Raw genomic sequence first — 15,951 nt, 5'->3', positions numbered from 1 at the left:
TAATTTTCTCTCTTTTTCGTGTGTGTTAGTCAATGAATTTTTTGGTGATATGACTTTCGGTCACTTTCTTTGTGAAACCTTTACAGGACCCTCCGTAATAACCTGGAGAGCAGTACGCATCACCTCACCATGATCCGCGCCACATTTTTAGCATTTAGGGGCCACACATCAGGAACTAGGCTGTTTTTCACATTTTTTTCATGTATTGGTCAATGAATTTTTTTTGGTGATATGGATTTCCATCACTTTTTCTCTACGAAACCTTTACAGGACCCTCCATAATGACCGGGGAACAATACTCATAGCGTCATCATAATTCCGCTTGCGTGGCCCCTAAATATTATAAATATGTGTGGATCATGCCGAGCCTACACATACTGTTCTCCAAATACTCTTACGGAATTATAGATTTATACACGTACATGCATAATTTTTTCCTCGGAGCACAGGATCCCCTTACTCTTAAGGGTAGATCTGTCACGGACTATGACTAGATTATCATCGAAGCTGTCATATGATCTGAACATGCCAAGTTGGTTGACAAACCTAAGGACATAGCCAGACGCACAAAACAAGATTAAACACAAAATATGGTAATGTAACTTGAACTTCCATTTGGCAATTCCAGATTAGGATTTCTTTCTAAGGGCTCACAAAAGCCTTCCCAACATGTGAACCAGAATTGATAATTGTTCCTGCAGAAAAATATGAACAACCGCCGTGCGTATTATACAGCTACATATCTTTACAAATTACAAGGTATTATACAACTATGTAAAGTTAAGACACCAAAACCTTAAGTTCTGTTACTATTATACAACTCTACAAAATTTACAAGGTGTCATCCTGTACATTACTAATAAAGTACAGATAGTGGACATAAGCAGAGCCTACTTGGAATGCATCAAAAGCTGAATCAACTTTCTCCGAACTGCCACTCTAATGCTACAAAAGACATCTATGTTGGCGCGAGATTAGCTTCAACTGGAGTAATGCCATTTTACTTGTTGTGGAACTCCAAACAAACAAAGAAACACGACCAGTAACATCAAGCAAACGAGCAGTAAAAGTATCGACCATTGCTTCATCCTTTTAACTGGAATTATGTTGATCAACCGTCTACTGATGCCCCGAGCATGGCTATTCTTCTTAATGGCTTCATGTGGTTCAGATCTCTCTACTTGATGGGGCACTTTTTCCGTTTGTAGTTTTAGTCTTCGATTTGCAGTGCCCTGGAAAGGCAGCCTTTGAGACATCAGATTTTGGGCTTCCTGAGACGTTGGCGACTTTGTAGAGGATTCAACCTTCCTAGTGATCGTTGGCAACAGATTATGTTTTACCTTGTATGAAGAATCATCTAGCTTAATGATATCATCTTTCATTATATCAGCAAAACAATCCTCTTCATCACAATCCTGGAATTTGAAACAGCAAGACATTAGGACCAGAAAGTTTGACATGTTTGACCTCAACAGTACTAAGTCATCAAGTTCGGAAAACAGAGATAAACAGAAAGAACAGCTTAGAGATAACTCAAACGAGCTGCTATATCACCTCATCCTACTTCTAAAGATAAATAAAGAAAGAAATGGAATGATCGTTCCTACGAGACTGAGGAAATGTCAATGTCATGGTGAGGGCCGGCTATTGAGTTAATACTTTTAACAGATTCAGTTTCATAAACATATAGTGAAAAAAGGGGGCAAAAAATACAAAGACAAAGTTGTTAATCAATTTAAAATCATATTGTTCCTAAAGAAACTATCTCAAAATATGTAAACCAACAAATATAAAGGCTGACACTAGTTAAAACACGAGCTATATAGAAGGGAGGCAGAAGCAGAACCCTCCAATAACTAGAGGAATGATGCTTAGGCAGCTCTTTATTCAGCTTATCGGACTCTGATCCGGATTCAATCTGCTCGACTGAATGAGAACTAAAACTGCTAGTGGCCTCTTTTGAACAGCACTCCCCTCCATTTATCAAGCCCAAACCATTCAACTGTACTGCCCTAGACAAAGCAGCGGTGACATTAGTTACAGCCAGATGATTACTTTGATTTCCTGGGGTATCATTCAAATGAAACTCGTTATTCTTCCGTAGACGGCAAACAACCATTGAATCCTGTATAAGACATGGAATCAGAACATTAAAATAACTTTGTGTAGAAAATGACATATTTTAAGTAACTGCAGAAAACAAATTGTTTTCATTGAGCAAATTGTAACATAATGTGTACAATATTAGATCTCCAACATTTGCAGTAAGCAGATGAATTCTCGAAATATCATGTTAGGTCCTTGATCAATGTTACTGCATAGACATGTAATATCTAACCATTAATGATTAACAACAGTAATCCCTGATTTATCTATGGTGCTTGCTAGTATTATACCACTTAAACGCCTTGAAATAAAGCTCAACAATCCAGTAGCAAATATATTTAATCTTTCGTCAATCACCTTTTAAATAATAAGCAACCCAATTACCAGATTAAACCAATTGATCAGTCAATAAATTAAGCTAATTGCAGCCTCGAGTTTCTTTTTCACTCAAGAGAAAATATATCATTATGCTCTGACCAGCTGACACAGATAAAATCATAGTTTTTCATGTTACTTTCCAGATGGCATAATTAAGAAGATAACACCAAAACCAAGAACTACATGACTTACATATGCTAGAACATTGACTTATCTAAGCAGCTGACTTATTAGCCAATCATTCAGTATCAAAAGCCCAAAAGAAACTATAGATGCTACAACAAAAATTGTAAGAAGTAGGTGGGTTCACAGTTTTTCTAGCTCAGAAGCCATTCTTAATCAAAGGATGACGGTTCAAGCCTTGTTACCTGATAATGAGGGTTACCCATCATGCAATATTCATGCATTATCCACTGTGTCCTCTGTCCTTTAGGTGCCCGACCAATGTGGAACACCAGGGTTCTCTTTGTGCCAATCATATTAGTACCAGACTTCACATTACGTTCTTTTCCTGTGGCCTTCCAGTAACCAGACTCAGTTGCCCTTTTACTCTGTGAGCCATTTGGGTACTTCCTTCCACGAGGAGAGAAGAAGAACCATTCATTATCTGACTGAACGATAGATTTACCTGGTAACACACAAATAAATGAATGATCAATTGATGAATCAGAAAGATAGGCAAGAACGACGCCAAGAAATTACTAAGAAACACAGCCACCTCAATATTTATATTGAAGCAAAGGAAGAATGGTAATGCAATGTTTCCTGCACTTCCAACAACTACCCTTCGGTGCATTTGTTAATGGTATATTCACTTAAGAAGATGTAGAATCAAACTTGAGCAGAGCTTGTATAAAAGGAAATTGGATAATGGCAAAATTTTGGTACTATATAGTTTATGATGACCCATCTCTAGCCATACAGCTGTATATGCACAAAGACCATCAAGACATGGGTCCTTATCTGGTGTCGGCAATGGCATAGACATGCTCATTCTCTATTATCCCATTCAGCATTTATGACCTTACTTATAACTTGGCAAGAACTTTTTAAGGTATTTAATATCCTCCCATCCTTGAGGATTCCTAGTGAAGATGCATGGACTCAGCAAGGATGGAATCTTTCTTTTAGAAGATTGTTGAATGATTGGGAGATTGAGGGGTGGCTGATATTCTGAACACAATCGAGGGTTTTCATGGAGTCAGCATATCTGATGATTCTTTGGTATGGCATGGAAGCAACTACCAAAAGTTCACAGTCAGCTCTGCCTATCATTATTTGTCAGACCTAATTACACTGGTTCAGTGTGGCCTCGGAAATCTATCTGGAAAATCAAAGCTCCAATCAAAGTGATATCTTTCACTTTGTTGGTGGCTAGGAAAGCATGTTTGACACACGAGAACCTACAGAAAGGGGGGATTCAGTTGACCTCCAGATTATTTTTTTTGTCAGGTGGAGGCAGAAAATAACAGCCATCTTTTTCCTTCAATGTAAGCTCACTGTTATCTTATGGCAATTGCTCTTGTCTTTTGCTAGGGTCAAATGGATCATGCCTAGAGATACAAAGGATCTTCTGTGGAGTTGAAATAGCACAGCAGGTAGTATCAGAGAGCAGAAGTGGTAGAAGGTTGTTCCAGCTTGCATATGGTGGACTGTATGGAATGAAAGAAATGTTAGGTGCTTTGAAGACAACTCATGCTCTATAAACAAAATCAAGATGAAGCGTTTTTTGTCCTTTCTCTTCTGGTGTAAAGAATATTATGTCGAGGATGCAGATGTATCTTTGAATTTTTTGAATCCTTGTGAGATAAACAAGGCCTTTTGTAATCGTACATGTTGGATACCATTAGCACCTTGATGCTGATGACTATACATGTTACCTTTCTCAAAAATAACCAAAGGAAGAAGTTAGAATGAGGAGGAGCAGTTGGTTGCCCTTTGGATTATCATACAGAATAGAGAACAAAGGGAATAAATTGTCGTCAATTATTCTTGCGGTTCGAATTGAACAATTGATCAAAACAGCATTCACATCTCTCCTTGATCTCATTATCTTCTGTCAATAATTCTCGAGGACTGTCTTTAATACAATTCACTTGGTTTAAGTGCTTACTGTGCTTCTCTCTCAATCGTTCTAGTTTAACATTTCTCTCTCTTTGTCCTTTAACAAGTCATCTAGGGATTCTCTCCAGCTTTACAAATAGCCTCTTCACCTTCCCTCTTAACTCTCTTATACTCTTCAAAGATTTCATCATCTTTTGTCTTTGGTAACTTTCTATAGCACTCTTCTTTCAGTTCTAGAACTCTTTGCACCTCATCATTCCACCACAAAGATTCTTGCGATCATAGTTTTTCTTGAAAAGCTAATTGGTTAGCACCCTTTAATGCCCACCACAATAACATACGTAGTGTAATCCCACAAGTGGCAGTGGAGTCTAGAGAGTAGAGTGTACACAGATCTTACCCCTACCTTGTAGAGAAAGAGAGGTTGTTTCTAATAAACCCTCGGATTAGAAAGCATAGCAAAGCAGTTCGAAAAAGGGAATACAGAAGTGCAAGCAATAACAACAACAAAATAATGTGAAAAGAAGAGTAGAAAACAACATATAGAAGAAAGAACAATAGCGACAATGAAATGGTGCAATAACCGAAGCACAAAAGCACATGTGATAATCGAAATCGAAGGACAAGAAACTACCAGAATAGTGCTAATACAATTGGTAAGAAAGTAGGAACACGTATGACCACCAAGCCTATCCTGCAAAGAAGCGAGAAAACGTTCAACTACCAACCAACCTTCTATCATAATCCGCAACCAGCAAACCTCCTATTTAAGGTCATGTCCCCAGTAAGCACAAGATGCAATAGAACGTTCAATTTTCAACTAACCTTTTATCCTAATGTGCGACTAGCAAATCCTCCTATTTAAGGTCATGTCCCTGGTAAGCTCAAGATGCAAGAGAATACTCAACTACCAACTAATCTTCTACACTAATCCGTGACCACCAAACTCTTCTGCCTAAGGTCATGTTCATAGTAAGCACAAGATGTGAGAGTACGTTCAACTATCTACTAACTTTCTACCCTAATCCATAACCACTAAACTCTTTTATCTAAGTTCATTTCCACATTAAGCACAAGATGCGAGAGTATGCTCAACTACCATACTAATCTTCTACTTTAATCCGTGACCTCCAAACCTTATTATCTAAAATCATGTCCACACTAAACACAAGATGCAAGAGTATGCTCAACTACCGACTAACGTTCTACCCTAATACGTGACCTCCAAACCCTCCTATCTATCTAAGGTCATGTCTCAGTAAGCTCAAGATGCGGTCATGTCCTAGTAAAAGTTAAAAGTGGCCATTTACGATAACACATATTAACACTACAACAACAACATACCCAATGTAATGTGGAGTCTGGAGAGTGTAAGATGTACAATACAAACTTTAAACCGTACAGAAGCAATAACTCATATTAACACAGTGAAAGAAAAAAAAATGAAAAAAGAATGGGAAAGTGAATACCTGGGAGATCCCAAGGTTCATGTTTCCAAATCTCAACTTCAGGAATAACTTCAACACATTTATCAGAGCCTTCAATCTTCTTCTTCAAGTAATACGATATAAGTTCTTCATCAGTAGGACAAAATCGAAACCCAGGAAACATAATAGAAGCTGTAGCTACTGAAATCTCTACATTCTTCTCACCACCATTACAAATCTCAGCTATTTCTCCATTTTTCTTCTCACTTGTAGAACCTAATAAATCTTCATCTTCCATCACAGCCAAAGAGAAAAAAAAGAAAAAAAAACTTTTTTCTTTTGTCTAGAAAAGAGGAAAAGTTTACAAGTTTGTAGGGAAAATAAGGTAAAAGAGACCTTTGAGAGTTAAATAAAGGATAGGGGATTTGTATTTTTTTTTTAATTTTTTTTATTATAAATTTTTAATTAGATGTTAATTATTAATAGATAGGGTTGAATTAGAATATTTAAAAGTTTAGGGTAAAAATTAAAATATCAAAAAATTTTAATAAAACCCTAATTTTCATTCATTTACTCCACTTTTTAAACTTATGTTCTCTATTTCCCTTTTCTCTTCTCTTCTCTTCTCTATTTCCTTCTTCTCTTCTCTCTTCTGTTCTTCATTTCCCTCCTCTCTTCTCTTCTCTTTTCTTCATATTTTTTAACGCTCTTGTTTCTTTTTCTTTCATCTTCTTCTTCCTTAACTTCTTTATTTTTTTCCTTCTCTGTTTTTCCCTTTCTGTTTAAACTTTTTGTGTTTTCATCTTCTTCTTCTTCGGATGTTGTCATTCTTATTTTTTTCTTCACTCCGATTTGATTGTGAAAACTATATTAAAAAATTGATGAAAAGAGATGAGAACAGAAGAAAGGATATGTTGTAAATGTTCATATAAACATGAGTTGTTCAAGCAACCAAGAAGATATTTAAACAACCAAAAGTTGTTTAGTTCAAACAACCAGAAGATATTTAAACAACCCTAAATTGTTTAGTTCAAACAACAAAAGTCGTTTAAACAACCAAAAAATATTTAAACAACCAAAAGTTGTTTAGTTCAAACAATCAGAAGATATTTAAACAACCAGAAGTTGTTTAAACAATCAAAAGTTGTTTAGTTCAAACAACCAGAAGATATTTAAACAACTCTAAGTTGTTTAGGTGTTTTTTACAACCCTCTTATATGTTGGACCTATTTGTAAATAACAAAACTTTGGGGTGTATAAAAATATTTTTTTTTAAATTAGCATAACTCATTAATAACTAATTATACTAGAGTCCCTTTTACCAAATTTTTAAAACTTGTGTCCTATATCCTCAAATAGATAACTCAAAAGTCTCTTTTAATTAAAATCCCCAAGTTTGTATAAACCACTTTGTCTAGTTAAAAAGAAAAAATAGTGAGAAAATAACAAATATGGTCCCTTATCTTTGCTAATAAGTTTAAAGTATAATTGATAAAAGTGATATTTTTAATTGAAACGGTGAAATAGAAAATATTTAACGAAAATTCATATGTGATTTTTGAGTTTATAATTTATGGTATAATTTCTTTTTAATGGTCTATTTCTTATGTTTGGTGTAGTTATTTCAATTTTTGATGAAAATTTCTAGTGATTTTAGTATATTTCCTCCTTCTCCCCTCCCCCATAATTTTGACTAAATTTATCAATTAGAATCGTATCAATTCCTTCTTCTTATACCACAATTGAAACGTTTTGAAAAAAATAACTAACGTCTTTCTAATCAATAACAGCAACAATTGTTCTTATCTAACAAGAAATTCAAGTTAACCACAGTACTACAACTCAAAAAGAATTAGAAGAGCAAAAAGTGTTACTAGAAGACCTAGAAAATATTTTAAATTTTTTTAAATAGACTCTACGGGATCAACAATCATAATTATATCAAGTACGATAAAATATCTGATATAAATAAATAAAAATGTTCAATTAAAAGAATTACTTTTGGTTATAAAAAGATAAAAACAGTGAGTGAGTCAGCTGCTTTTTTTGCTTTTTGGGGGGATCGTGACCAGGATATCTTCACATGGGAAATTTGTATGTGATTTGTGTATTAATGGAGTTGCCTTTCTTCATCACATGGGGGACCATCTCCTTGCTTTTCTTAAGGTAAAAAAAAATAATTAAAAAATTGGATATGTTTTTTTAAAAAAAATTATTTATTAGAAAAATAGAAATGATTATATTGATAAAGATTCAAATAGCACACGTGATGATAAAAAAATAAAATAATCACTTAACATTGGTTTGATCATGTGCTGCATCACCCTTCAAAGGCATCAATTACTTAAAACAGTCTGATACACAAAATATCTTGTATTTACGTAAAATCCGAAAAGATCACACCTCAAGGGGTATAATGTAGACCATTTACCTAATTAGTGACTGCTTTCATGACTCGAACATGTAATCTGGCAAAAACTTCACAAGACCTCATCATACTCAATTGCAACAATATTCTCATATGTCAATCCAACTAAAATGCTTCAAATTCATTGGTAAATACTTAATATGGAAGGTCTTGAAACTAATTAATTTCAAAATAAGAGTTCAATGGTGTACCAAGACAGACCATACTATTACATCATGAGCAGAGTTTAGGTGAAGCAACATGTGCCTACACCTTTGCCAAAACAAGAAGTTATCAACAACTATGAGATCCTTTTGCTAAAACAAAAACAAGTTGAGCCAATTCAGACGAGATTGACACAATATCTAGTCTAGATAGATACAGAGGAAGGTTTGTAGAGCTGCCTATTTCCCTGTTTGTTTGTTCCCTCTCTTCAGCTTCGATACGCTTGAGAAGACAGCATCCCATTCTTGTTTGTCGAAGTCAGAAACCATGATGCCATTAAAAAAAAGGTGTCCACGTATCTGCAGAAGAACCCGTCTGGACCAAGGACACGCTCTCTGGCGGATTCGCAGAATCGAAGTAGAAAGGAGTAACAATCTTTGTTTTCGAGCCACTCCTCTTCTGTTTTTTGCTTTGGGGGGTCTCAGATGGCTGCAAAAGAAATTGTACTATCAAAACAGGCAAGAAGATGTATGTTTCTTTGTAGCAAAGGGAAGACTGATACAAACATATAGGTTATTATTAATGTATTGATTCATTCATAGTAGCATCACTGCCACTGCCAGTATTTCCCTTCTTGCGCTTGCCACCAGTTTACAGGAAATAAAGCACCTCATTCTTTGACTGGAATTTACCCCCCGGAAACTGGTTCATAATAGTACTGCAGACTAGCTATTTTTCATTTGATAAGACATTTATATGTTTGTCACATTCCAGCCTCCATTTCAATACTTATCCTTTTACTATATCTATCATCCACATTCTAATATTTGTTTTGTTAGCCTCCACTAAATTGGCCAAAGGGAATCTCTCTACACTACCACATTCCCAATGGCATATCAGCAACCTCAAGTTCACACTTTTCTTCACGAAATCATGTAATACATGTGAAAATTAGAAAGGCAAGAAAATTACTCAGCACATATGCACACAACCAACTGTTTCTACTTGCCCTTTCCACTTGTAAAACAAGCAATCTTTTCAAAGGAAAATATAATCTCCTGATCTAAATTATATATGAAATTACAATTTCATCATAAGGTCCTCCAAACCTAAATCCTACTAACATAACATGTCTTGCACTTGTCCAGAAGAAGCTTTGTATTTCCTCATGTAAATCATTTGAGCTAGAAAAAAAAAGAGAGATGGTTAATCCACATAGAGGAGTTCACAAAGGAAGCAAAAGAGTCACTCTGATACTTGCTCCCCTTATCTCCCTTCAATGGAAAAACCATCCTCATCAATAGAGTTATATTCATTTAATCAAAGTTCAGACATTCTTAAAACTTTGAAAGGAATACTTTTTTCCAGCTTCAACGGAAAACACTAACAATCTCACTGAAGCAAAGTTCTACAGATCGAGTCAAAAAGAAGAAACTAATAACTTCAATAGACAACAAACTTGTAGAATAACAGCTTATCATTTGTTCATATTCAAAACACAACAGTCTGCTTCTAATGAACACGGCAAACAAATAAAAATCCTTCAGGCTCTAGTTTCTGAAATAGCTTCTAATTCAAACTCCAACCGAAAGTAAGAACCAGAGGGGGAAAAGATAACCACATTTTCAGATGCATTTGCTATAACGCACAGCAACCAACAACAACAACATACCCAGTGTAATTGTGTTTGGGGAGGGTAGAATGTACATAGACCTTACTTCTACCTCCTAAGAGGTAAAGAAGTTGTTTCCAAAATCCCCTCAGCTCGAGTAACACATATCAAATCATTTTTAAAAATACAAACATAAAACACAGAAGAAAAGCAGACAAAACACATAATAAGAGAAACGATGACATTGCATTCAGAAACCATGACGAATAAAGTATAAACCTAGATTTATTTTGTTAAATAGAGGATAAGAGAGGCGAAATAATCCAAATGTAGCACAAGTTAAGTCCAACACTATATGTATATGTAGTTTAAGAGATGGAAATTTTACTCTATCAGCAGTTCCGGCAGTGGCGCCCGAGGTGCAAACTTTTGTTTCAAACTTCCAGTTCCCCGGCAGCAAGCTCGGCCACTCAACATTCACCTCCGCCGATCTATTCATCTGATGCACAGCATAACCATCTCAGCCACTGATGCCATCTTATGCATCTCCAGAGTAGTCTCCGCTGGCGCCGGAATCAGATCAGGCACATTTCCTTCATATGGCATTACGCCTTTGTTAGTTGAATCATCCTGGAATTCACCGTCGATAACGGTTACCAGAGGGATGGATGAGACGGCGGCGGCATCAGTCATCGTATGGAGTTGAAAGAGTCAATAGAGAGAAGAAAATCAATTGAATAATGTGAAATGACTAAGAGTATATTTCTGATTGTACTTTTTAAGTAAATCTTTATAATCTATAAATAAAATTCCTTTTTAAAACTAGAAACATATTTCATTTTGGTTCTAAAAGTACAAACCCCACACCCTAAGCCAAGTGATGTGGCAGCATGTGATTGGTCAATTTTTAATTATTTGTTTTTATGATTTTAAATAATTTATAAATATTTTTCAGTTGGAAATTATTTTATTGAACATAAAACAAAAAACTAAATATATGTAGAGTCTTTTTCGGCATCTGCAAGAGGGTCTATCGGAAACAATTGCTCTACATCTCAAGGTAGGGTAAGGTCTGTGTATATCCTCCCCAAACTTCACATGTGGGATCACATTGGTGTGTTATTGTTGTATCATTTCTTATCAACACCCACAAAGGACCTTTTATGGTACTCTTATCACATTATTTCTCTAGGTCAATGACCACCATGGATAAACATAATGTCTTCTCACGAAAAATTTACATTAATCTTCTTAATAAGAATACAACCTTCATCGTAGATATGCAAGGCATAAATCCATTTTTCTCACTCTTGTTATGTCCCCAACTCTACGCTCTATTGCCATCACATGACTCACAAGTTTGTTGACATGACAATCCGTACAACTTTGAATATCTCCTTTATCTTTTATAAATTGGAATCAATGTACTCTTTCTTCACTCCTCAAGCATCATACACTAGTTAGTATAGAAATAAATAGCTTGGTAAGACATCATACTTCAACCTCTCCAAAAACACTTTCAAACTCTATTGGGATACCATTCAGACTGCGGGCTTTTTTAGTCCTCATATTTTTCATGGTCTCATATACCTCTGTCGGCCTGATTCTACAAGTGTAGCTAAAATTTCTATTGTGCACAAAGGTATGGAGATACAAAATGTTATTCTTGTAGTTCGAATTGAACAATTGATCAAAATTGCGTTCGCATCTCTCCTTGATCTCATTATCTTCTATCAATAATTCTTGAGGAGTGTCTTTAATACAATTCACTTGGTTTAAGTGCATACTGTGCTTCTCTCTCAATCGTTCTAGTTTAAACATTTCTCTCTTTGTCCTTTAACATTTTGTACAAGTCGTCTAGGGCTTCTCTCCAGCTTTACCAATAGCCTCCTCACTTTTTCTCTTAACTCTCTTATACTCTTCAAAGGCTTCATTATCTTTTGTTTTTGGTAACTTTCTACAACACTCTTCTTTTAGTTTTAGCAACTCTTTGCACCTCATCATTCCACCACCAAGATTCTTGCAATCATACTTTTTCTTGAAAAGCTAATTGGTTAGCGCCATTTAAGGCCCACCATCAAATTATTCGTATCTCTTCTCACTCTAAACTCACGCTTTACCTATAAGGCCATCAACCTATGTTTGGTAGCCATGGCTTCTCTTGTTATAACCTTACAGTCCTTACATGTGGTTCTATCACAACTTCTTGTATGGGTTAAGTCCATTTGACTATAGCTTATTGGTGCCAAATTTACCAATGAGGATTAAAATTGTATATATATCTTTACTTTTAGGCGAAACCCATCGGTGGCCTCCTAAAGTTGGCACCAACTTTCACTTAGACACCTCAACTAAGCTTTGTTCATTTTAGACACCTCAAGTAAGACTCTGATGTGTCATTTTGACACTTTTTTGACAATCAACAAAATATATTAAGTGTGTGTAATGCACTTGTCTGACGTGTCAAAAGCAGCGAATTAAATAAAGACATGTGGCATATATATATATATATCAAAAATAATTATCAAATAATGACTTTTGAATTAAAAAAAATGACCAATAATTTGATGACACGTGACATTTTTTTATCCAAATAATAATTTTTTAAAAAAAATAAAAATTAAAAACTATTAACCCCCACCCCCACACCCTATCTTCCAACACCACCCACCCCTATTTTGAAACTAGATTACTACTTTATCGGCATTGTTTATTTTCTCTCTATACTGCCACATAAAATGTTGGCAGGCGTTCTCAAATTAACATGTTCTATCTCATGGTCCTGCTACTATGATTCCTCTATTTCATCACATCCTTTCTGAATTAGAAGCAGCCAGAAAGCTGCTGAATCAACAAAGTTCTGTTCTTGGTTTCTTCCGAACAGAAATGCAACCTCTTTGATGATCTCTAAATATTCTAATCTCAAAACAATCTCTCAAATCTTCAAGACTTATGTATTGTTGTTTGACCATTCTTGAGAAATCACAGCCAGTATCATTAATCAAAAAATATAAATCAAATTGGGCCTCTATTTTTTCCGGCAAGACTTATACAAATCTAAAATTATTTTTTTTGAAATTGTTAAAGAATTCAAACCTTAAACAACCCACAACAAAATTCGAAGCCCAATTAAAAAACAAATGGGCTATTCTCCAATTTCTAAGAACAACCTCAACAATACAAGTAGTAATCTTTGAACCCAACTCATCAAGTTCTTGGCTTTTTGATGAATCAAGAGGCTTAGTGAATATGTGAACAAGTCTATCAACGATTCTTGAATCGTCGGGAGAGATTGGGGGAGGGGAATTTATGGGTTTGGGGCAAATGGGTGTTGAAGAAAATGGAGAAAGATTGTATTTTGTAAAAGGGATTTGTAAAAGAAGAACACGCAATGAAGAAGAAGAAGAAGAAATGAAGAAGAAAAAGAAGAAATGAAGAAGAAAAAGAAGAAGAAATGAAGAAGAAATGATGGCAGAAATGAAGAAGAAGAAGAACAACAAAAAAAAATATTTTAAAAAAAAAAAACGTTTTTCACGCGCTTAAAATGGGTGCAGCACAGGCAATGTGTCAAGTCAGCACAAAGTGTCAAAATGACACATCGGAGCCTTACTTGAGGTGTCTAAAATGAACAAAGTCTAGTTGAGGTGTCTAAGTGAAAGTTGGTGCCAACTTTAGGGGGCCACCGATGGATTTCGCCTTACTTTTATAAGTAAATTTTAGATATCTTTCAACATCTACATACCCGGTGTAATCTCATAAGTGGATTGTAGAAAGAGTAGAGTGTATGCAGATCTTACCCCGACCTCATTGAAATAGAGAGGTTGTTTCTAATAAACCCTCAAATTAGAAAGCACAGCAAAGCAGCTTGAAAAAGGGAATACAGAAATGGAAGGAACAACAACAACGAGATAATGTGAAAAGAAGAGTAGAAAACAACAAACAGAAGAAAGAACAATAGCGACAATGAAATGATGCGATAACTTTAGCACAAAAGCACATGTGATAATTGAAATCGAAGGACAAGAAACTACGAGAATAGTGCTAATACTACTAGTAAGAAAGTAGGTACATGTATGACCACCAAGACGTTCAACTACCAACTAACCTTCTTTCCTAATCCGCGACCAGCAAACTCTCCTATTTAAGGTCGTGTCCCCAGCAAGCACAAGATGCAAGAGAACATTCAACTACCAACTAACCTTCTATCTTAATCCGCAACCAGTAAAGCCTCCTATTTAAGGTCATGTTCCTCTCCTATGCTCAAACTAACAACTAACCTTCTATCCTAATTCGTGGCCACCAAACCCTTCTAAGGTCATGTCCACAATAAGCACAAGGTGCGTAAGCATGGTCAACTAGTGACTAAACTTCTACCCTAATCCGCAACCTCCAAACCCACCTATCTAAAATCAGGTCCTCGGTAAGCTCAAGCTGAGTCATATCCTATTAAAAGTCAAAAGTGCTCATTTACAATTAACACATATTAACACTACAACAACAACATAACCAATGTAATCCACTGTGAAAGAGAACAAAACAAAAAAAAAAGAATGGGGGAAGTGTGTACCTGGGAGATCCCAAATCTCAACTTCAGAAATGACTTCAGCATATTTATCAGACCCTTCAACCTTCTTCTTCAAGTAATATGATATCAGTTCTTCATCAGTTGGACAAAATCGAAACCCAGGAAACATAGTAGAAGCTGTAGCTACTGAAATCACTACATTCTTCTCATCTAATAAATCTTCATCTTCCATCACAGCTAATGGGGGGGGGGGGGGGAAACGAAGTTTTTTCTCCAATTTGTTCTCCGCTTTGTGTTGTCTAAAACAAAAGGGAAAGTTTAGAAGTTTGTATAAACCACTTGGTCTAGTTTCGAAAAAAAACAATAGATGAGAAAACAACAAAATGATCCCTTATCTTTGTTAATAGGTTCAAAGTAGTCCCTCAAGTCTTTAGCATTTTTATTCTTTTAAGTTTTGACATATTTTTAAACTACATTTAATCGAAACTGTGAAAAAAGAAAGTATTTTATGAGAATTCGTATTTGGATGTATGATATTTGCACTTCTTTTTGGTCTATTCTTAAAGTGTAGTGTAAATTTTTCGAGGTACATCTTTTGATCTATTTTTGTTTTAAGTACAATTTTTTATGTCACGAAAATTTTTAATATTTTTGTCATGAATTATTTATACAATCTCAATTAAATTTAACAATTAGAGTCCTATCACGGGAAATGGAGGGCTACTTGTGTGTGATTTGTGTAGTAATGGAGTTGCCTTTCTTCATGACACGGGGAACAATTCAAGCCACACCTCAAGTGGTGTAATGTAAGCCGTTAAACTAATTAGTGACTGCTTCTACTGCTCAAACATGTAATCTGGTGCAAATTTCATAAGCATTAAGATAAGACCTCATCATACTCAATAACTACAGTATTTTCACAATTGTTACGATTTTCTCACATGTCAATCCTACTAAGAGCCCGTTTGGATGGGCTTATAAGTTGGTCAAACCAACTTATAAGCCCTTTTTAGCTTATTGTTGTGTTTGCCTAATGCTAACTTTAAATCATAAAATTCTTAAAGTCAGCCAAAAATGAAAAGTTAGATTTCTAACTTTTTTTTTCTAAGTGCTTAAAACCATTTTCTTTGACCATGAAAATTACTTTTATATCTCTTATATTTTAACTAAATTTCCAAATTACCCTTTTTATTCTTTTAACCCTAAAATTCACATCATTTTTCTTATTTCTTCGGCATAAGCACTTTTATCCAAACACTCAACTGCT

The 15,951-nt window shown here is 35.2% G+C and overlaps 1 protein-coding gene and 1 pseudogene across 1 annotated transcript; both read right to left on the bottom strand.

Moving 5' to 3' along the window:
- Window positions 1-682: 682 nt before the first annotated feature.
- Window positions 683-6,323, bottom strand: LOC129904353 (NAC domain-containing protein 60-like). Its single transcript, XM_055979918.1, has 4 exons — window positions 6,018-6,323; window positions 2,853-3,112; window positions 1,847-2,125; window positions 683-1,415 (listed from the first exon to the last, which is right to left on the bottom strand). The coding sequence occupies exons 1-4, from the start codon at window positions 6,271-6,273 to the stop codon at window positions 981-983; spliced, it is 1,230 nt and encodes a 409-aa protein (XP_055835893.1). The 5' UTR covers window positions 6,274-6,323; the 3' UTR covers window positions 683-980.
- Window positions 6,324-8,546: 2,223 nt separating this feature from the next.
- LOC129903330 (uncharacterized) lies at window positions 8,547-12,734 on the bottom strand (annotated as a pseudogene).
- Window positions 12,735-15,951: the final 3,217 nt, after the last annotated feature.

This window comes from Solanum dulcamara, chromosome 9 (assembly GCF_947179165.1).
Source record: "Solanum dulcamara chromosome 9, daSolDulc1.2, whole genome shotgun sequence".
NCBI lineage: Eukaryota > Viridiplantae > Streptophyta > Magnoliopsida > Solanales > Solanaceae > Solanum > Solanum dulcamara.
This window is presented reverse-complemented; position numbering and strand designations above follow the sequence as displayed.